The sequence below is a fragment of the Terrapene carolina genome, unplaced genomic scaffold, assembly GCF_002925995.2.
Source record: "Terrapene carolina triunguis isolate 2854851 unplaced genomic scaffold, T_m_triunguis-2.0 Scaffold97, whole genome shotgun sequence".
Classification (NCBI taxonomy): Eukaryota; Metazoa; Chordata; order Testudines; family Emydidae; genus Terrapene; species Terrapene triunguis.
Window position 1 is genome coordinate 19,497,835 of NW_020664448.1, and position 22,291 is coordinate 19,520,125.

Consider the following 22,291-nt stretch of genomic DNA (forward strand, 5'->3'; position numbering starts at 1 on the left):
TCTGTGCAGAGAACCAGCACAAGGCTATAAACCACTTAAGTCCTAGTTTCACACACAAGCATTTCAGAACTCAACAAACTGTTACTATGAGGAGGATAATTATAATAAATTCTTACCTAGCTGGGAGCCTCATTCTGTAAAGAGTACACTACTAGTACCCTAGTAGAATACCATAGTTTTGTAGCAAAAACCTTTACTGTGAGTCCAAAATAACATATAATTAACATTTTAGATAAAGAACAGTATAGAAAACATTAAAACTGGGCAACAAAGTTTAACCTTGTTGGCATTTTCCCCACCCTTGGATAAAATAAAATAATTATGATCTTTATGAGAAAAGTTTTTTAGATTTATGCAAGCATTTTTTTAAACATCAGGGTAAATTCTCAGTTACTTTACATCATCATAAAACCATGATAATTCCATTGATTTATAAGACTCTAGCTAGCTAGACTTCAATTGAGTTTATCTGGCATAACTGAAGTCAGAATTTGGTACAATGCATTGTCATTTGTACAATTTACTGTACTACAGAAACTTGAAAGACAATGGAGAAATTATGTGTTGCAGTAGTTTTGAGTCAGGATTGATGAAACTTGACATACACACACAGACAGAAGGGTGATCAAACCTAATTAAACATAACCATTAACAAATAAAACCACAGACAGCAAATGCAGTAATTAACATGGTAGGTTGAACAATTAATATCCAAACGTTCTGTAATAATCAATATTATTATTGTCATTTGGTTTTGTTTGTGTAAATAATTTCTTTATTAATTTGGAAGGTAATACTTCGTCTTCTGAATGTAGAACTCCCATTTAAGTCTATAGGAATTTCACATTCAGGGATTTTGACATCTCCATGTATAATATTGGTCAACGTTAATTTAGTTTGGTTCTTTCCTTAAGTTTTGCTAAATTTATAAATAGAAATTAAGGAAAATAACTTTCCTCCTACTATTCAGAGCTGTGGAAAGGATTGAGGTATCTTGGCTATAGACTAAAGCCAATTGCAATAAAAAAAATTACTTTATAGCTGGGCTACTAGTATGCACTAGATTTCTAGAGCCATATGAATTCCCAAATGAATTCTTGGTCCTTTTTGGAGACAGATTAATAATGAGTCAAGAGAAAAATGTTGCAGAAGACTATCAATTATTTTATTAATTACCAATAGGAGGAGATTACAAGCACTGAATATTTTAATTTAATATTTTATTCTTTACCATTCACTTTTTACAAAACTTTAAGAGAACAAAGTGTGGGTCTCTTTTTTAGTATTTCTACCTCAACATGGTGTTCCTGAAATACACAGCCTTGCCTGTGTATATCAAGAACCCCATGTTCTGGCAGAAAACAGACTCATGGTCTGTTCTCTTTAATGTGCGTCCATTTTACCTGCTACAATGGGACACCCCATTTTCTTCAGGAGGCCCAGAGAACGCAAAGATTTATTAATGGCCAAAGAAGGGGAACTGTTTAAATTCTAGTAGATTATAATCCTGTTTATACTATTGAAGTTCTAACAAATCTTTTTAAGAAATTGTTCTATGGTGTGTCTCCAATTAACTAGAATTATTCTTATTATTTATTTGTATTGTGGTAGCAATAACAGCCCTAGTTAGGGACCCAGGACCCCACTGTACTTGGCACTACAGAAAAAGATAACAAAAAGATGGTCCCTGGTTACAGTCTATGTACAAGACAAGAAACAACAGATAGATGGGAAGCACAAGGAAACAAGGAGATAGAACTGGTCAGCATGATAGTCATTGGTATCAGTACAGCAACTTCCAATGCATAAGCGTCTCTTTTGCTTCTCCTTTGAAGACACTGCCACTGTCTAGAGATTCCTCAATCAATTATTTGCATTCTGGAGAGTCTTCTTTGTGGTAGCTGAAATAGAGATGCCAGTAGATGTTGACTGGAGATTGCCATTGCATGTGTGTCTTTTGTTGCTTCTCTCTTTCAATGATTTCCATGAAAATGGTTAACTCAGTTCCTTCTGGGTCATGTTAACTAAGGAATGTGTGTATCTTATTGGTTTCACACTTTCTTTGAATGTTCTCTATATAAATAAGGTATGAAAAAACTTTGACAATTATTAATTTTCTTTCCCATTAATTTTGGTGAGGAGATGGATTTTGGTTCACAGGCAATGTAAATATCTTCTGATTTTTTTTTACATTATTGATCATTAACTTCATAAATATTAAAATGTTTGTGTTCCTTAATTCAAACTAGTGTGTCTACTGTAACAAAATATTTTTTGATATATACATTTACAAAGTTCTTAGAATTGTATGTGGATCTCAATACAAGCTATATATTAATTTCTTTCAGTGTTTTGAGATTGCAAAAATATCACAATTTAATACAACCCACAATTTAAATTAAAGCTTAGGAAATTTCTTTGTAACTTCAAAATGCACTTTACAGTCATACATCATTAATTTTAATATGTAACTTTTTATTGCAGAAACAGTTATTACGGTTTATTAACCACATGTTTGTATTTTCTGTTGTTCAGAGTGTAAAATGAAGGCATATAATTGACTTAACAGGTTATAATAGAATTATGACAAATATCCTTTTAAAACAAAGAATTATTTCTGTGTAAATCTTCTGTCTAAATCTGTGTAAAGAAAGTAAAATCCCAAACTCAAGGTCCATTAGTTTTCACCTGTCTGCTTAATATGAGGAGGAGATGTCTGGCTTTTCTGTAATCATATTAAAATGAAGGTGTTTGTCCTTGGTCTGTCAGAATAATTCCATTTTGTATTAGGGCTATTTTTTAGCTCATTACAAAGAATGCTGTCTGCATTATACATGCCTTAAACATTACTTCAGTTTGTATCTCAATCTTTAACACATTTCATTTTAAATGTCTTCTTTGAACTCCTTCGTAAATATACACGCAAACTACATTTCATTATATGAGTATAGAAGTGTCTGTACATCAGGGCTCATGTAATGTATTCATTTCTATGAAATAGCTGTTACTATTAATATAATTGGGGAATATTTATCCCTCAGAGTCATATATGATGGCACCGCACCTCTGTCATTCACTTGGCTCCATGCAGCACACATTACACTATTTGCCTAACACAGGAGTGCAAAACTGAGAGGCAGCACAGAACAATACGGTAGGCCTGGCAGAACTGGAACCATCCATGGGCAGGGTAATCATCACCCTGGTTTAGGAGCAGGGGTAGTATTATATACAGTATATTTTAAGAGTAGAGGAGGAAGTAACATCTATGAGCCCTGTGGGTTGCTGGCCCCATGGATCAGTGGTTTGCTGTGGGTTCATTTCTGCTAAAATAATGACAACCAGAGAAGCAGATGGGTCAGGCACTTGGTAATGGGCATGAAGCTTTCCGCCTCCAGGTCACTGGTAGAGTTGATTGGGAATTTTCAACTAAATGGTTTTTGCTGTAAAATACTAATTTGTTGAAACTGAAACTTTTTATAGGAATGTATGAGTTTTGACTCATTGGGAAAGGTTTCTCGGGTCCAGAATAGAATTTTTGGATCATAAAAGACTGACTTTATATTCCAGTGTTCAAGGCACTAACCTGGGATGTGGGAAACCTAGTTTCAATTCCTTGGTCTGAATCAGGCAGAGCAGAAACTTGAACCTGGGTCCCCTACTTCTTAGGGGAGTGGCCTAAGCACTGGGCTATTGACTATTCTGAAGTGGGAGTGCTCTCTCATTTTTCCCCAAAAAATGTTGACAGTTCTCAGTTTCATCCTGATACGGAATGGAAAATAATTTGAAATCTCAAAAATATTTTGTGAGATGGGAAAACTGTTTCCCGCTCAGCCCAAGTCACCAGTTCAAATCCATCCCAAGTCAAAAGAAATTTCTATCTGACCACTTTAGAAGCCTATGTGAAATTAGTTGTTGGTCTTATTCCAGTTCTTGATGGACAATTGTCAACACTACAAAAACCTACTTTTCCTTTTCTCCCCCTCACTTATCTCAGCAGCAGACAGGACACTCACTTATCTCAGCAGCAGACAGGACAAAGAATTAATGAGCATGGAGACTGAATGATCCCTGCACATGCAGAGGTGGTAATGCCAGGTTAGACTCAAGGTACATTGGCAAGGCAGTATGTAAAAGGTAAAACTGCCGAGGCATTTGATGTATTTGTTCTTATGGTGAAATAGAGAAATTCAGTCTCCACTGCTGTCTATCTGGCATCTTTACTAAGCACTAAATTTGTTTACCAAAATTAATATATAGATTTAGACTTCTGTGGTCTCTCCTTTAATGGTATCTGATTTGCTTACAGTTAATGAGGCAAGTTCTGCAGCAATTTACTATGCATTCATGACATCACTCTGTAAAACACAAGTGCTTTAAATGATGCACAGTTAATTTTCTTATGCAGTATACTCTCTTTAAAAAGGGGATATACACATGTAAAAGCAAAATATATTAAGCACCAGAATGGCACATACGTTCTTTTTTTTTTGCTGCTTTGATTTTCTGTTCACAAACTCTGCTTAATGGAAATATTTCCATCGGAACTACTGATCTTGAAGAAATATGGCCCAAGTAGAGAGATTCTCATAAGGAGATGGTTCTCTGTTCATTGAACTCCTCATTAAGCTATCTCCTGTTTACAATAACATAAAATCTTCAGTGATTATAGTTGGGCATCCCTCTAGTCTAGAGAATAATTTGGCACACATATAAGAGAACCTGCTTCATTCAACCTTTATCCATGTATGCGGGTCACCTATGCATAATTCATTTTCTATAAAGAAGACTGCTTCTTTTAAAAAAAAAATGCATTCCATTTATTATCCATAGATTTTGGAAGTGGTAGGGGTCATGACTCACATTAAAGTTGCTGGAAGTCATGCAGTTAAAACCTCAGGCCCTGCTTTGAAAATGTATAGTAGGTGTTATCTTGGCACTAATTCTAAGATAAGAGTAAACAAATCTAATCTCTCAGGGCATAAACTGAACACCAACAGAGCACAGAAAGATATTTTCTTATCCGTGAGCCATGTATCTCATCGCACACTTTGGCTAGGTGCATTCTTTAGAGGGTGTCTGATTTATTCTGATACCGCAGTTATTGATTGCCACTGCAGGCAAAATACTAGACTTGATGACTAATGGTCTGAAAGAGTGTTGTGGTTCCTACGTTCCTAATACTAACACTCCATTCAGTCTTCTATTGTCTTCTATTTTTCTTGAAAAATAGAATAGCAAATGAGTGGTTTGTTAATAGCTGCTCTTCTTTTGTTTAAATGTAAATTATAGCCAAGATTCATATGGTTAATATTTAACAAAAGGGTTTTAACATTCCCTTTCATTCACCTCATTTACCTCAAACTAATTATTATAGCAAGGGGGAATTGCTTATGTCATTCTGCAACTCCCTGTTATTTCAAGGTTTTTTTTAAAGCATTTGTAGTATTTATTTTATAGCCAAACCTGCACTCTAACACATTCCTGTACCATATATTGACTAACACCAACCCCCTGTGGTAACATAAGTGCAGTTAAAAGATTTAACTAGTGAGTAATCAAGTGGACTGAAACTGGAACCTTATATTACCCTCCCTACCCCTTGAACTTCATTGGTTTGACTAAAAGGGAACCTGGGTCCTAAATACCCATTAGTTTCTTTTTTTGCAAAACTGTAACCTGACTATTGAGCTTTCTTTCTTTCTTTCTTTCTTTCTTGTGGGGAGGCTGGGAATCTTCCCATTACAGAAAAAAAGACAGACCTCAAACCTTTTATCCAAAAGACACTTGTCTGGGTATACCGCAAGAAGGACAGGAGACTTGTTATGGGTTTTAATCAGGCCTCAACTTTATTATATAGATGTCTGGGACTACCTGGCAGATAAAGTGTACAGTGCAGGCAAATGCATGTTTATTCAAATCAATTCTCCGGGGCTTCCACCAGCCCCCTTTGTTTCCATCCAGGTCCCCCAGCCGACCCATGGCTTGGACCTTACCATCTACCAGCCTTGCAAGAGGCTTAAGGAGGGCTATGAGAACGGGGGGGTGGGGGGGGGGAAGAGAAGGGGTTGTCTCCCTGCTGTACCGGTCAGGGGAGTCCCCGAACCCCCTCCCCAGTTCTTTTTCTTTATCCAGTACCTCCTTTTAAGTCCTTTACCAGGCCATTTATTTGGTCACTGGCTGCCCTCCCTATGGAGTACCTGCACTGAACATCCTGCACTGAACATCCGCCACAAGGAGGCGCCAGCCATTTGCTTGGCTGCCTCCCTCCCAACCCAAATGGACTCTTGGCTAGCAGCCCTACTGGGGAAAAAGAACCCATTGTCCCTTGATCGTCAAGGGACACCAGCAGCTGCATTGTCCTTGACCTGGTACTGCAGCAACCGCCCTTAACGGAGGGCCGCATAGGCGACCCATTCTCTGGATCCTTGTATTGACAAAACTCCTTAAAAGAAAACAAAATAAATAACTTGTAAGCTGGAGCCAAAAATCTGCATTTTGCCAACCACAGGACATTCCAAGGTTCCAGAGAGCCCATGGCAAACTGGAAAAGAGACAAGGCATCTGCTATGCCATTATTCATGCCCGGCATATACTTGGAAGAAAAAACAGATGTTGAAGGTTAAGCATTGGAGAACAAATGCCCTTACCAACTTTCCAATCCTGTGCGATCTGGAAGTTTGGCGATTGATAACCTTTACCAACAACAGCACACCCGTATATTAGACCAAATTAATAACCATTTGTACCTCCACAATGATACCCCATTAAATTGACATAGAAAACTTTGCCATACCCACAAGTCTTACTACATCTGTGTAGTGACTTATATGTAATTGTGTGGTTTGGCTATGCCAGGGGTCAGCAACCTTTCAGAAGTGGGGTGCCAAGTCTTCATTTATTCACTGTAATTTAAGGTTTTGCGTACCAGTAATACATTTTAACGTTTTTAGAAGGTCTCTCTCTATAAGTCTATATTATATAACTAAACTATTATTGTATGTAAAGTAAATAGTGCAGCGAGGTGAGCGGGGCCGGCGACTGTATCCCAGGCTGGCAGTGGGCTGAGCGGGGCCAGTGGCCAGAGCCCCAGCTGGCCCGGGGCCAGCGGCCAGAACCCCAGACCAGCTGTGGGCTGAGCGGGTCCGGTGGCCAGAACCCCAGACTGGCTGCGGGCTGAGCAGGGCTAGCGGCTGGTATCCCAGGCCGGCAGCAGGCTGAACTGGGCTGGCGGCTGGGACCCCAGACCGTCAGTGGGCTGAGTGGTTTCCCCAACTATTTAGCCAGGGCCTGAAATGTGTCCAACAGGTGAAACCAGCTCGCCCTGTGAACAAAAATTGTGCAATTAATGCACTATTTGGTTTAGTCCCACTGACTGCACCACTGCCCAGTGCAACATTGTACTAAATTTCTGAAAAGCTGCACAGGATACTGAACAGCCCATGGGCATAGCCTTGTCGAAATAAAATTGCCAGCGGTAGGCATCTTAAACAACCACCATTGTTAAATACCTAGCAAATACTATTACATGCCCGGGGGCCTTTTCGGGATTGTTGCGGCATGAACAAACCCCTGACGCCCTTGGTGTTATGCCCTTGAACCACAGTGTGTGATGCCACCTTATTCCAGTTTGTGTTGCTGCCCTTAATGGAAACTGCTTATGACATGCCCCCAAACATAGTGGGTGTCCGCCTAATTATATTTGTATAATTAACAAAGGCTGGGCTGCTGTCTGGGTAGGCCTGTACCATAACACCCACCTAGACGACGAGGGCAGCCTCCCCATTTTTTCATGTTCTAGGCACCCTTGGCCTCTTGAGCAGTTCACTGTTCTGCTGTTTTGTTCACCCACCCTTGTCTATGTTTACTGTCTGTGAACCCCTTCCTGTGCCATAGGGATATTGCATGCACAAATTGCCTGTGAGGATTCTATATTTAGTTGCACTGAGTAGATGAACTCCCATCGGGTAAGCTACCCCAGCGTAACCGTACTGCAGATCCCTGCTCCCCCATAGGCCCCCCGGGACTATCTACCCTGTCCCCTGCGGTTACATGCCCTGATGGCCGATGAGTTGCCATGTGCCCCTTCCTTGTCCTGCTGCTGAAATTTGATCCCATGCTGGGCCTACCCTGTCACCCTGTGCAGACCCCTCACATCTAGCTGCCTGAAGCTGTTGTTGTAAATGCAAATTAGCTTGCAGCAGCTGTGTAATACCGTCAGTGCCCTCCACTGAAGGTGCCATCCCTAGATGGGTCTGCCCAGGCTTCTTGAGCTTCCACTCCTGGGCCCAGAGTATTTAATACCCCAATCGGCTGAGTCCTGTTCACCTTAGGTGAACTCACTGAGTGACTGGTTGAGCACGGACCCCGCACCTGGCTGTGGCCCCTGCAACTGCCACCCATTGCCAGGCTGGAAGGCCGGATACCACCTCTGCCACCCATTTCCCCAACCTCTCTTTGGTTTAGATTACACTCACCCCCGGGATCAGCATTACCGCCATCCCTTGTGTTAGGTGGAAGAAAACATCCTGTTTTTTTAGGTGACCTTGCACCCTTTGAAGCGTTGTAATGCTGTGGAGAAAACCTCAGAAACAACGTCACTGACCGTTTGCTGCACATCTTAGCTCACCACCCCATTAATGCACACAGCATGCTCACCTGAGTGCGTGGACACTTTCCTATGATAATTTGCCTCCCTTAGTCCATGAGGCTGCCCTAGGTTATTAAACACACCACCCTGGGCAGTAGCAGTCCATGCACTTGTGAGCCCCCTTGCCCCTGCTGCAATACTGTGTGTCTTGGGTTTCCTTCCAGTCCACGGGCTCCCTTGGGGCTGCCCTGCCTGTGCCTGTCCCCTTTCCAGCAAAGGTATAAGCACATGAGCAGTAAGCAGCACACAGCCATGAAACAGTTAAATTTTTCTTGCCTTGCTCTGTCCCTCTCCCCTCCCTCCCCTCACATTAATTGTCCCTTGCCTTGCTCCAAGTGAAATGAGAGGAGGGGCCAAACCCATGCTGATGTTTATAACTCCTCGTTCCTAGGTGGTGAGTCATCCACCACGCTGACTGCTTTTCCAGCAGCTGTATGACTACTTCAGCTCACCAGCCAGAAAGCATTGGCCTGAACTCCCGGCCAGCCAGAAAACACACACACCTCTCTTCCCCCCTCCCCCATGCTTAAAGTGCAGGGTGTTGACTATGAGGGTATGTCTACACTACGAAATTAGGTCAATTTTATAGAAGTTGATTTTTAGAAATCGATTTTATACAGTCAATTGTGTATGTCCCTGCTAAGCGCATTAAGTCGGTGGAGTGCGTCCTCACTACTGTCGCTAGCATCGACTCACGGAGCGGTGCACTGTGGGTAGCTATCCCACAGTTCCCGCAGTCTCCACTGCCCTTTGGAATTATGGGTTAAGCTCCCAATGCCTGATGGGGCAAAAACATTGTCGCAGGTGGTTTTGGGTACATGTCGTCACTCTCCCCTCCCTCCCTCCCTCCGTGAAAGCAACTGCAGACAATCTTTTCGCGCCTTTTTGCCTGGGTCACCCGTGCAGACACCATAGCATGGCAAGCATGGAGCCCGCTCAGATCACCGCTGCTGTTGAGAGCATTGTAAACACCTCGCGTATTATACAGCAGTATGTGCAGAACCTGGCTAAGAGATGGCAGCACGAGGACGATTGTGATGAGGACATGGACACAGACATTCCTGAAAGCACGGGCTGTGGCAATTGGGACATCATGACAGCAGTGGGGCTGGTTGATACAGTGGAATGCCGATTCTGGACCCGGCAAACAAGCACAGACTGGTGGGACCACATAGTGTTGCAGTATGGGATGATTCCCAGTGGCTGTGAAACTTTCAGATGCATAAGGCCACTTTCCTGGAACTCTGTGAGTTGCTTTCCCCCACTGAAGCACAGCAATACCAAGATGAGAGCTGCCCTGACTGTTGAGAAGTGAGTGACGATAGCACTGTGGAAGCTTGCAATGCCTGACTGCTACCGGTCAGTCAGGAATCAATCTGGAGTGGGCAAATCTAGATTGGGTTTTGGGACCGGCTCTGTTCAATATCTTCATTAACGACTTAGATATTGGTATAGAAAGTACGATTATTAAGTTTGCGGATGATACCAAACTGGGAGGGATTGCAACTGCTTTGGAGGACAGGGTCATAATTCAAAATGATCTGGACAAATTGGAGAAATGGTCTGAGTTAAACAGGATGAAGTTTAACAAAGACAAATGCAAAGTGCTCCACTTAGGAAGAAAAAATCAGTTTCACACATACAAAATGGGAAGAGACTGTCTAGGAAGGAGTACGGCAGAAAGGGATCTAGGGGTTATAGTGGACCACAAGCTAAATATGAGTCAACAGTGTGATGCTGTTGCAAAAAAAGCAAACGTGATTCTGGGATGTATTAACAGGTGTGTTGTGAGCAAGACACGAGAAGTCATTCTTCCGCTCTACTCTGCTCTGGTTAGGCCTTAGCTGGAGTATTGTGTCCAGTTCTGGGCACCGCATTTCAAGAAAGATGTGGAGAAATTGGAAAGGGTCCAGAGAAGAGCAACAAGAATGATTAAAGGTCTTGAGAACATGACCTATGAAGGAAGGCTGAAAGAATTGGGTTTGTTTAGTTTGGAAAAGAGAAGACTGAGAGGGGACATGATAGCAGTTTTTCAGGTATCTAAAAGGGTGTCATAAGGAGGAGGGAGAAAACTTGTTCACCTTAGCCTCTGAGGATAGAACAAGAAGCAATGGGCTTAAACTGCAGCAAGGGAGGTCTAGGTTGGACATTAGGAAAAAGTTCCTAACTGTCAGGGTGGTTAAACACTGGAATAAATTGCCTAGGGAGGTTGTGGAATCTCCATCTCTGGAGATATTTAAGAGTAGGTTAGATAAATGTCTATCAGGGATGGTCTAGACAGTATTTGGTCCTGCCATGTGGGCAGGGGACTGGACTCGATGACCTCTCGAGGTCCCTTCCAGTCCTAGAATCTATGAATCTATAAATCTATTGTGGGGACTCCTGTGATTCAAGTAGCCAATGCAATCACTGACGTTCTGCTATCAAGGGTAGTCACTCTGGGAACTGTGCAGGTCATAGTGGATGGCTTTGCTGCAATGGGTTTCCCTAACTGTGGTGGGGAGATAGGATGTTGAAATGCCAATAGTTATCCTTGGAGACCCAGCTTACCCCTTGCTCTCATGGCTCATGAAGCCACACACAGGCAGCCTGGACAGTAGTAAGGAGCAGTTCAACTATAGGCTGAGCAAGTGCAGAATGGTGGTAGAATGTGCCTTTGGACGTTTAAAAGCTCGCTGGCGCTGTTTGCTGACTTGTAGGTTAGACCTCAGCACAACCAATATTCCCATTGTTATTACTGCTTGCTGTGTGCTCCATAATATCTGTGAGAGTAAGGGGCAGATGTTTATGGTGGGGTGGGAGGTTGAGGCAAATCGCCTGGCTGCCAATTTTGAACAGCCAGACACCAGGGCGATTAGAAGAGCACAGGTAGGCGCGCTGCGCATCAGAGAGGCTTTGAAAACCAGTTTCATGACTGGACAGGCTACGATTTGACAGTTGTGTGTGTTTCTCCTTGATGCAAACCCGCCCCCTTTGTTGATTTTAACTCCCTGTAAGCCAACCACCCTCCCCTCTTTGATCACAGCTGGCAAAGGAAATAAAGTCACTATTGTTTTGAAACCATGCATTAGGGTGGGGTGGGGCGGGGGAGGAGGGGAGGAGGGAAGGACAAGGCCACATTGCTTATTGTAGCCACACTACAAATCAAAACTGTTTGAATGACAGCCTTCTGTTGCTTGGGCCATCCTCTGGAGTGGAGTGGCTGGGTGCCCAGAGCCTCCCCCCCCCCCACGTTCTTGGGCGTCTGAGTGAGGAGGATATGGAACTTGGGGAGGAGGGCAGGCCGTTGTACAGTGGATGCAGCGGCAGTCTGTGCTCTTGTTGGCTTTCCTGCAGCTCCAACAGATGCTTTATCATGTCCGTTTGCTCCCCCATTAGCCTCAGCATTGCATCCTGCCTCTTCTCATTGCATTCACTTAATGCTTTCCTGGACTCTGCCACTGAATGCCTCCATGCATTCAGCTGTGCCCTATCAGTGCGGGAGGACTGCATGAGTTCGGAAAACATGTCATCGCAAGTGTGTTTTCTTCGCCTTCTAATCTGCGATAATCTCAGGGACAGAGATGATAGGGGGAGCATAGAAACATTTGCACCTGTGGGGGGATAAAAAGGGAGAGTAAAATTTAAGATGATACATTTCTGAGAACAAAAGGGAGACTCTTTCACAGTGAATCAAGCAATTCACAGCAGACAGCAAATGTGCTTTAGGTACAAGGTTGCATTTTGCCTTTTATATTGAGCACCTGCTGGTTTGGTGACACATCACACACGGCTGGGCAACAGAATTCGGTTTCCAGGCAGCCATGGTAAGCCAAAGGGTACGCAGGTTTGGCTTCTAACGCCTTGATAACGTGGGAATGTTTTCAAACTGCAGCACCCCCCTTTCCCATAGCAAGCAATGCTGGTTGGGTTTGCCATTTAAAAGGAGGGGCTGTGGTTTTCAGGTGGATGTGCAGCACACACCTCTCCCATCCTTCCGTGTGGCTATTTGGGATGATCCCTTAACCCCTCCCCCCACCGCGTGGCTATTCTCAGAGATGATCCCTTTTAGCCGATCACAAACAGCCCATCATGAACGGGGTCCTTTTACTGTTCCCTTAAAAAAAATTCCCCTATTTCAACCAGGTGACCATGAATGATATCACTCTCCTGAGGCTAACACAGAAAGATATAGACCGAATGTTGCTTGAATGCGACCATTCGCTACCATGTATTGCGCTGCAATGATTCCAGACTACTTGCTACTGGCTTGGCGTGGTAAAGTGTCCTACCATGGAGGACAAAATAAGGCAGCCCTCCCCAGAAACCTTCTGCAAAGGCTTTCAGAGTACCTCCAGGAGAGCTTCATGGATATGTCCCTGGAGGATTCCTGCTCCACCCCCAGACACGTTAACAGACTTTTCCAGTAGCTGTACTTGCCACGAATGCATCCCAAGTCTTCAGGGCAAATCAAACATTAAACACTATTGCTTTTAAACCCTGTACTGTAGTTATAAATGTGTACTCACCAGAGGGGCCTTCTCCACCTTGAGGGTCGGGGGTCCCGCCTTGGGAGGGTATTGGCTCCAGGGTGATGAAAAGGTCCTGGCTGCCAGGGAGAACGGATTCACTGCTTGCCTGCTGCGCATTCTCTTCCTCCTCCTCTTCCTCATCCACAAAATCCTCCGCTGTGTTGCGTGAGACTCCCCCCTTGCAGGCGTCCACAGACAGTGGTAGGGTAGTGGTAGGGTAGGCATGTATGGGACTCTGACCCACGGCGACCGTTTGCCTCCTTTGTCTTTTGGTAGGCTTGCCTGAGCTCCTGGACTTTCACGCGGCACTGCTGTGTGTCCCTGTTGTAGCCTCTGTCCATCATGCCCTGTGCGATTTTGGCATATATATTAGCATTTCTTCTTTTTGATTGGAGTTCTGCCTGCACAGATTCTTCTCCCCATACAGCAATAAGATCCAGTGTCCCCCATTTGCTCCATGCTGGAGCTCATTTGCGATTCTGGGGGGACTGCATGGTCATCTGTGCTGCTGAGCTCGCCACGCTGACCAAACAGGAAATGAAATTCAAAAGTTCCCGGGGCTTTTCCTGTGTACCTGGCTAGTGCATCGGAGTTGAAAGTGCTGTCCAGAGCGGTCACACTGGAGCACTCTGGGATAGCTCCCGGAAGCCAATAACATTGATTTGCATCCGTACGACCCCAAATTTGACCCAGCAAGGTCGATTTTAGCGCTACTCCCCTCACCAGGGAGGAGTACAGAAATTGATTTTAAGAGCCCTTTAGGTCGACGGGTTGCTTGTGTAGACGCATTCATTACAAAATCAACCTAACACGGCTAAATTCGATCCAACCCTGCAGTGTAGACCAGGGCTGAGCTTTCCTTGTTATGTTGTACTTGCATATTTTGCGTCCTTGCCACTACCAAAGAATTGCAAGGCCCTCTGGTATACGAAACAGTTAAAGTTTCCTTGCCTTGTTCTATCCACCCCCCCCCCCCCCTGCACCTTGAATTCTTTGCTTTGCTTGCTTGTTTGCTTTGCAAAGGCTGATTGCTTCACCTCGCTTGCAAATTCACCTCCCTGGTTGCAGCTTCCAGCCTGCCTGGGGTGGGGGGGTGAAAGAACCTGGGACAGGGTACACTAGTTCCCTTTCTTTGCACTCTCCCCTTTCTGTATAATTTGCCTGTGGTGGTTAACAGCCCCCAGGGCTGGCTCTGGCTTTTTTGCCGCCCCAGGCAAAAAAGCCTCCGGCCGGAGCCGGGGGGGGGGGCGGCCGACTCCGCTCTCCCACCGGCGGCCGGGGGGAGGGCGCCAGAGGGGAGGGCGGCCGGAGCCCTGGGAGGAGGGCGGCGAGCCCCGGCGGGGGCTCGGCTCTCCCCCCCACCCCGGCGGCCAGAGTGCCAGGGGCAGGGCGGCGAGCCCCGGTGGGGGCTCGGCTCTCCCCCCGGCGGCGAGAGCGCAGGGCGGCGAGCCCCGGCAGGGGCTCGCCGCTCTCCCCCCGGCGGCCGGGGGGAGGGTGCGGGGGGGGAGGGCGGCCAGAGCGCCGGCGGGAGGGCGGTGAGCCCGGCTGTGGCCCCGCTCTCCCCGGCGGCCGGAGCGCCGCGCCGCCCCCCTCCAGGTGCCGCCCCAAGCACCAGCTTGGGTGCCTGGTGCCTGGAGCCGGCCCTGACAGCCCCCCTGTTTTCCTGAGCTCACCCTTCTCCGTGCCCCTGGAGCCATCCTGTTTACACAGCCTGCCTGTGGGTGGAAGTATGTGGGGCAGCGGATGCTAGTTCCCCTTCTTTTCACTGTCCCCTTCCATGTAATTTGCCTGTGCCTGCCCTTCCTTGTCTCTGGGGCCGGGGGAGGGAGGTAACACCCCCCCCTGTTTTTCCTAAATTACCCTTCTCCGTGCCCCTGGAACCATGCTGTTTCCAATACTGTTTGCTGCTTTTCTGGAGCCACGCTTTCTTGGGGCCATGCTGCTTCCACGTGGTCCTGCAGCAAGCCTTAGAGCCCCAGCCTGTTCCTGTTCTGCAGGCTTCCTTGCTGCTTTCACATAGAGACTTGCCCCACCCAGGTTTCGTACCTTTATGCACATTCCGGGTGGGGGGGAGGGAACGAGACATTGCTGCAAAGTTTACCACCGAGCACCTTTTGCAGCAGTTTCTGACCTTCTCCCCCCCCCCCCCCCGCCCAACCACAAAGCAGAGCTGTCCTTCTTTGGGTAAGCTCACACAAATGTTGCCCCACCTTTAGTTGTGGTGAAGTCATTATTACTAGAGCTGGTTGGAAAAGAGGGGTTTATTTCTATGGAAAACTTTATATTTCTGTGGAAAATGTTTTTGGCATAAAAGTAATCACCAAAATATTTCAGCTTCAAACCAAAATATTTCAATTCTGAAATACTGCCACATTGCCTTATGGGAGATATAATTTAGGTGCATCATGGGAAATGAAAGCTGGCTGGCCCTTAATGGAAAGGCTGGTATCAAGAGGCACATAAACTAAAACTCCTGTGAGGCAATGCAGTGGCATTTCAGAATCAAAATATTTCAGTTTTCTGCTGAAATATTTTACTTATCAGTTTTTCAATGAACAGTGGAAAATTTCTGCAGAAGACAGACACTTTTTGCAAAATATTTCAATGTATTGAAAACCTAATTTTCCAATGAAAAAAGTTTTGACAGAAAATTTTCAACCAGTACTACTCATTACGCTGAAGCTTGATGTTCCAAATGAAATCCATCTCAGATACAATTTGCAAAATCAAAACTGAAAGAACAATGATTGTAAACACAAAACACTGCCATCTTGGCCAGAACTCTGGAACTAACTATCAGGGATTAGCCCTTACATGATTCAGAATCCAGAGTCTGAGGCTAATATAACTTATTTTCTTTCAGTTATCTAATTTTCCTGCAAAGAAGAGAGAGTTATGAAAAAAAGTGGTGTTACTTTTGTAGCATATGTAGAATCAAATAGATGCAGAAAAGCAGACATACAAAAAGGATCTCAGGTAGTCTTTGTTAAATCATCCCTGTAATGATGTCAGCAGGAATTATTAGCATACTTTTCTTTTCCAAAGTCATAGGAAGGCATTCTTGTTTCTGATTATGCCTGTTCCTGTACATAGAGAAGTGATATGGGTATCTCTCATTGTGCTTAGCGCCTCTGGATTCAGAACATGTTCTCCTTCTCGAAATATGTTGAAACCACAACAAATCAATTCCAGATCTGTCCAAATTTTAAATTCAGTGAGGGTTGCACAGGCATATCATTTGAATTTCTAATCTCAGAACAAGTCAAACTACACAATTTAGGGAGGTCACTGATCTTTTCATTGACAGTAGTTTCATCAGGTTCTTATTGGAAGGAGGCCAAGAACAATTATTATAACGAACAATCAGGGTTTGTGTGTTGCTCATTTTATCTAGGAAACTGAGATTGATCTGAAGCCTCCAATACTGAGGAATCAGGACTTTTTACATCTCATCTTGAAGTCAGCACCATTCTGTGGCACCCAGCTTATTTTTTCTTGGAGGTTTTCCATCCCATTGATCTGGCCTGACCCTGCTTAGCTCCTTATATAGGATGAGATCACAGCTTGAGGAGACGTTGCTTCTCACTCCAGAAGTGGATGCATTTCAGTGATAAGTGTCTACATAAAGTGTTCCAGAACATTTCTGGATAAATGTTGCTAATATAAATCAGTATAAATCAAATGGATAAACAAATACATTTTTTGAAGTAAATATTAAACAAATTGGCACATGAAATTACAAGCCCAACAGCAAAGATTTTTAATGAATCCCTAAATTCGGTATATGTACCCTGTGACTGAAGAATTGCAAATATAGTACCTATATTTAAGAAAGGAAAAAGAAATGGTCTGGGAAACTACCAACCTGTTAGTTTGACCTCAATTGTATGCAAGGCCTTAGAACAAATTTTGAAAGATAGAGTAGTTAAGGACCTAGAAATAAATGATATTTGGTATAAAATACAATATGATTTTACAAAAGATAGAACAAGGCAGACCAACCTGATCTCTTTCTGTGAGAAAATTACCAAGAAATGAAGTAGATCTGCTCTAACTGGATTTCAGTAAAGCATATGATACAGTTCCATAGGGCAAATTATTAATTAAATTGGAAGATGGAGATTAATATGAGAATCAAAAGGTGGGTAAGGAACTCGTTTAAGGAGAGACTGCAACATGTCATGTTGAAAGGTGAACTGTGAGACTGGAGGGAGGTTACAAATGGAATTTCTCCAGGATCGGTCTTGGGACCAATCTTATTTAATGTTTTCAATAATGACCTTGGCACAGAAAGTGGGAGTGTGCTAATAACATTTGCAGAAGATCCAAACTGGGAGGCATTGCCAATACAAAGGAAAACTGGAATATCGTACAAGAAGATTTGGACAATCTTTAAGACTGGAGTAATAGAAATGGGATGAAATTTAATAGTGCAAAGTGCAAGGTCATGCACTTAGAGACTAATAAGAATTTTTGCTATATGCTGGGGACATGCCAGATGGAAGTGACAGAGGAGAAAAACCTGGGTGTATTGGTCAACCACAGGATGACTATGAGCTGCCAATGTGATGCAATCCTAAAACGCATCAGGTGAGGTGTTTTCAGTAGAGACAGGGAAGTGTTATTACCATTGTACAAGGCTCTGGTGAGACCTCATCTGGAATACAGTGTGCAGTTCTGGTCTCCCTAGTTTAAGAAGGTTGAATTCAAGCTGGAACAGGTGCAGAGAATGGCTACTAGGATGATCAGAGGAATGGAGAACCTACCTTATGGGAGGAGACTTAAGGAGCTTAGCTTGTTTAGCCTAACAAAACAAAGGTTGAGTGGAGTTATGATTGCTCTTTAAAAATACATCAGTGGGGTATACATCAGGGAAGGAGAGAGGTTATTTAAGTTAAGGACCAATATTGGCACAAGAACATATAGATTTAAATTAGACATCAATGAGTTTAGGCTTGAAATGAGATGAAGGTTTCTAACCATCAGAGGAGTGAAGTTCTGGAACAACCTCCCAAGGGGAATAGTGCGGACAAAAAACGTAATTCTTTGAAGACTGATAAATTTATGGGATAGGCCCATCCACAGCTGCTATTAGTAATTTTCCTCAATGGCGGGTGATGGGACACCAGATGGAGAGGGCTCTGAGTTACTACAGAGAATTCTTTCCCAGGTGTCTGGCTGGTGGGTCTCACTGATTACCATATTTGGGGTCAAGAAGGAATTCCCCCAAGTCAGATTGGCAAAGCCCCTTCCTCAGCAGCCTGATCACTTGCTGATGTGAACTAGAGTAAATGGTAGATTTTCCATAACTTGAAGTCTTTAATTCAAGATTTGAGGACTTCAGTAACTCAGTCAGAGGTTATGGGCCTACTGTAGCAGTGGATGGGTGAAGTTCTGTGGCCTGCAATGTGCAGGAGTTCAGACTAGGGTCAGGGGTAGTCAACAGGTGGACCACGGGCCAGATCCGGACTGCCAGATGCTTTTGAATGGACAGCAAACTCTTTTTATTTCCTTACTATTGTCATTATTGTTATTATTTTTGTATTATTTTCTCTGGAATCCGGACCTTGACTATACCTTGACCAAGAAATTTGGACCTTAACAAAAGTAATTGCTTACCTCTGGCACTAGATGATCATCACAGTCCCTTCTGGCCTTAAAGTCTAGGAGTCTATGGAGCACCTGATGGAGAACTCCCTGCAATCCACCTCCCTTGTTAGGTCACACTTTGATAATAGCCAATACCTTGATCTATACCGGGGTCGGCAACGTTTGGCACGCAGCTCGCCAGGGTAAGCACCCTGGCGGGCCGGGCCAGTTTTATTTACCTGCTGGCGTGGCAGGTTTGGCCGATCGTGGCCCCCGCTGGCCGCGGTTCGCCGTCCCGGGCCAATGGGGGCAGCGGGAAGCGGCGCGGGCGAGCGATGTGCTGGCCGCGGCTTCCCGCCGCCCCCATTGGCCCAGGACGGCAAACCGCGGCCAGTGGGGGCCGCGATTGGCCAAACCTGCCACGTCAGCAGGTAAATAAAACTGGCCCGGCCCGCCAGGGTGCTTACCCCGGCGAGCCGCATGCCAAACGTTGCCGATCCCTGATCTATACCCAGTGAATAGGTGCTTCAATAGATCATTGAGCCCCATATGATAAATACTTCTTCTGGCTCATTCTACTCCTATGTTCAGGAACTTCATTCTACAGCAGTGGAAGCTTCTGAGTCCTCTCTGAGGGTATCCTGAAGCAGAGTATATTGCAGTAGTCTAGCCATGATCCACATCAGAGAGGAATGTTCATAGCCTCCAGATCAACCACAGGCAAATAACGGTACACATAGGATGTTTGTCACTTAAGACTCCACAATGACTAATGGTTCTAATATGACCCCAAGACAACAAATCTACCATAGTTACTTCCCTGTAAATATTCAAGTGAGGGCATAACCATTAAGTTTGTCTCTAGAGCCAGCTCTAAAGCCCCTATAATTCAAGGAGGAGTCAGATCTTCTGGATGAAAGGCAGTATATAAATATAAACTATTCATAACTAGTCATAAAATTTTCATAAGAACAGTTTTTCCATCATAAAAAGTTGTTTCAACAAAACCAAACTTTTTAAAGAAATTGTATTTCAACCAAATTTCTGATGAAAGAAAAATATTTCAGAATGACATATCTTTCATTTTGGAAAAAAATTGTTTTGGAAAATTTCAAAGTTGTTTCAAATTTCAAAATTGTGTTATAAATTTTATGTTATGATTTTTTGTGTTTTTTTTTATTTTCATATTATTGTCCTTATTTCTGTTTGTTTTGTAATGAAACAGTTTGATACAAACAGGAGATACATTGATCGAGAAAGGAAGATAACATGTTTCAATCATTACTAACCCTGACTGACAACTGTACTAATCAGTACTAGCAGCTGTCCTTTGTAATATGAACAATAAAATAAAAATTAATGGACTATTTCAGCTATGTTATATGATGGCCTCACAATAGTAGTGCATAATATGCGTTATTGCTTATGTGCTATTAATGTTAAAAAATAATATAAAATGAAAAAAAATCTAAGCAAAATTTCAAAATTTTATGAAACAATACTTTTCCAAAATGACAAAAATTTACAGGATGTTTGTTTTGCAAAATATTTTGAAATCATTCAGATTCTAACAGAAAAAATATTTAAAATGTTAACATTTTCCATGAATCAGAAATAGTGAGTTTCAATCAGCTCTCCTCATCATAAGGCACTGCAACTTCACTCAAAAGTTTATTGGGGGAAGTGAAATATACCTAATACAATTTCAGTTGCTGGGAGAAATTTAGGGAGACAAAATGTAGTTACCCCAAACTGGATTATGACCTGGATACTGGAGAAACTATATGGGAAAGAGTATTAAAAATAAATGTGCTATGTAGCAGATTTGCTTATAGAGCCATGAGAGCGGATTCTCCTCCCCACTTATAACAATGTATTGCACACAATATTCTTTGAATGACACATTAACAACCCTCTATAGGCTGCAGATTAGACACAAGGCAGCCTCTTCACCTTTATTTCTCTTTTTCTATGCATGAAAGTCTTATCAGTGAAGGAAATCAATAAACAGGAAATGGTAAAAAGAAATAAAAGAGCTATTAAATGTCTGTTATAAATGGTACACTGCCTAACACTTTTCCACTTACACCATATCCATGCATGGTAAGGAGCAATAAACAGTGTTAAAGTAATGTAAAAATCTTTGCAGTAGAAATTGATTTATTTTTCAAGACCCTCCTATCATAGATTAAGAAATGAAAATAAGGCACTGTCAGCATTGTAAAAAGAAATAAAGTGTAAATCACATTAGTAGCAAAATTAACTTCCCTTTCCATGCAACTAAAATGTTGTGTTATGTTGACAGATCTGGGAAATTTTAGTGGCCGGACGAGAAGTGCAGTCTCTGTACGAGAAGGTCAAGGGGTTGTTCTGATGTGCTCTCCTCCACTTCATTCACCAGGTACAGTAGGCTGCATTTTGTATTGATACTGCTCTGTTTTACTGTCTGCTCATTATTTTAGAACACGTTTGACTGAAACTTTAAAGGTGAAATATGCACAGTTCTGCTGACAGTTCTTGGAGTACCAAAGGAGTAATTAAAGATCATATACTGTAAATGCCATTGAGTAGGCAGGGTTTCTGGGATAAGATTGTCTTATTCCCACCATTACTGTTGACTATAACAGCAATAATCTCCATACCACCAATGAGTAATATGCTGCCTTCGGGTCACAGAAGGTGATTTCTTTTAGAGTTTAGAAGCCTTCAAAATTTTGTTCCAAATGTCACTGCTGAGATACAGTTGTTGAATACAAATTGAATTTTGTTTTGACTAGTACAGCCATGATTTTGGTTGCATTCCCTTGCTGCATAGCTTTGTTTCCAGAACAACAGCATCATTGCTCGAAGTCAGAAATAATCATAAATCCCAAGAAACGGATCCATCTGAAACTTTCCAAACAAAAGCTTAGAAATGCCAGTTTGGTTACGTTTTTCCTTCTCAAACTCATTCTCCTGCAGAGGGTGTGTGGATGGGTAAATACTCTTTATACAAAGTCTGATATTTGCACACTGTATATTCAGGTGTAATTCCTAGAGATACTTTAGATAATTCAGTAACTTTCTTGTCCATAGACACTGTAGAATAGTTCTTTTTCCTACTTGGGCTTGAGTTCCATGTTTAGAGGAAATTTGCTTCTGTGTTCATATAGCGGTCTTGAGAGAGGTTGTAGAAAGAAGAGGAGAGGTTAAACCAAAGGGAGGACAATCCTGTTTAATTTGATAGAACAGGGTTTGGGTTTGGTTAGGGTATTTTTTTGTTTTGTTTTGGTGGTGTTTTTTCTTTCGTTGGAGGGGCTGCAGGAGGGGTTGGATTCCATGGCACTGTGGGATGATTTCCAACTATCTGTCTTACACCCCTCCAAAAACTCACTGCTCTTTTCTGGGCCCATTCTCCCAGTTGCTCATATCCTTTAATGGTCTCTTCTAATCTAGGACACCATAGTATCTAAGCAATTAGCTCCTTTTTATTCAATGTTATTGCACAGTACTGAGGCATCACTACTACATGTGAGAATTCAGTGAGGAGAAGGAGATAGGC

The 22,291-nt window shown here is 43.2% G+C and overlaps 1 protein-coding gene across 2 annotated transcripts in view; it reads left to right on the top strand.

Moving 5' to 3' along the window:
* The window catches only part of CNTN5 (contactin 5), a 968,120-nt gene that overhangs the window by 655,557 nt on the left and 290,272 nt on the right, over window positions 1-22,291 (top strand). For both annotated transcript variants that reach the window (XM_026651597.1, XM_026651598.1), the window contains exon 7: window positions 21,056-21,151. In XM_026651597.1, the coding sequence (XP_026507382.1) occupies window positions 21,056-21,151 (96 nt within the window). The remainder of the gene's footprint in view (window positions 1-21,055; window positions 21,152-22,291) is intronic.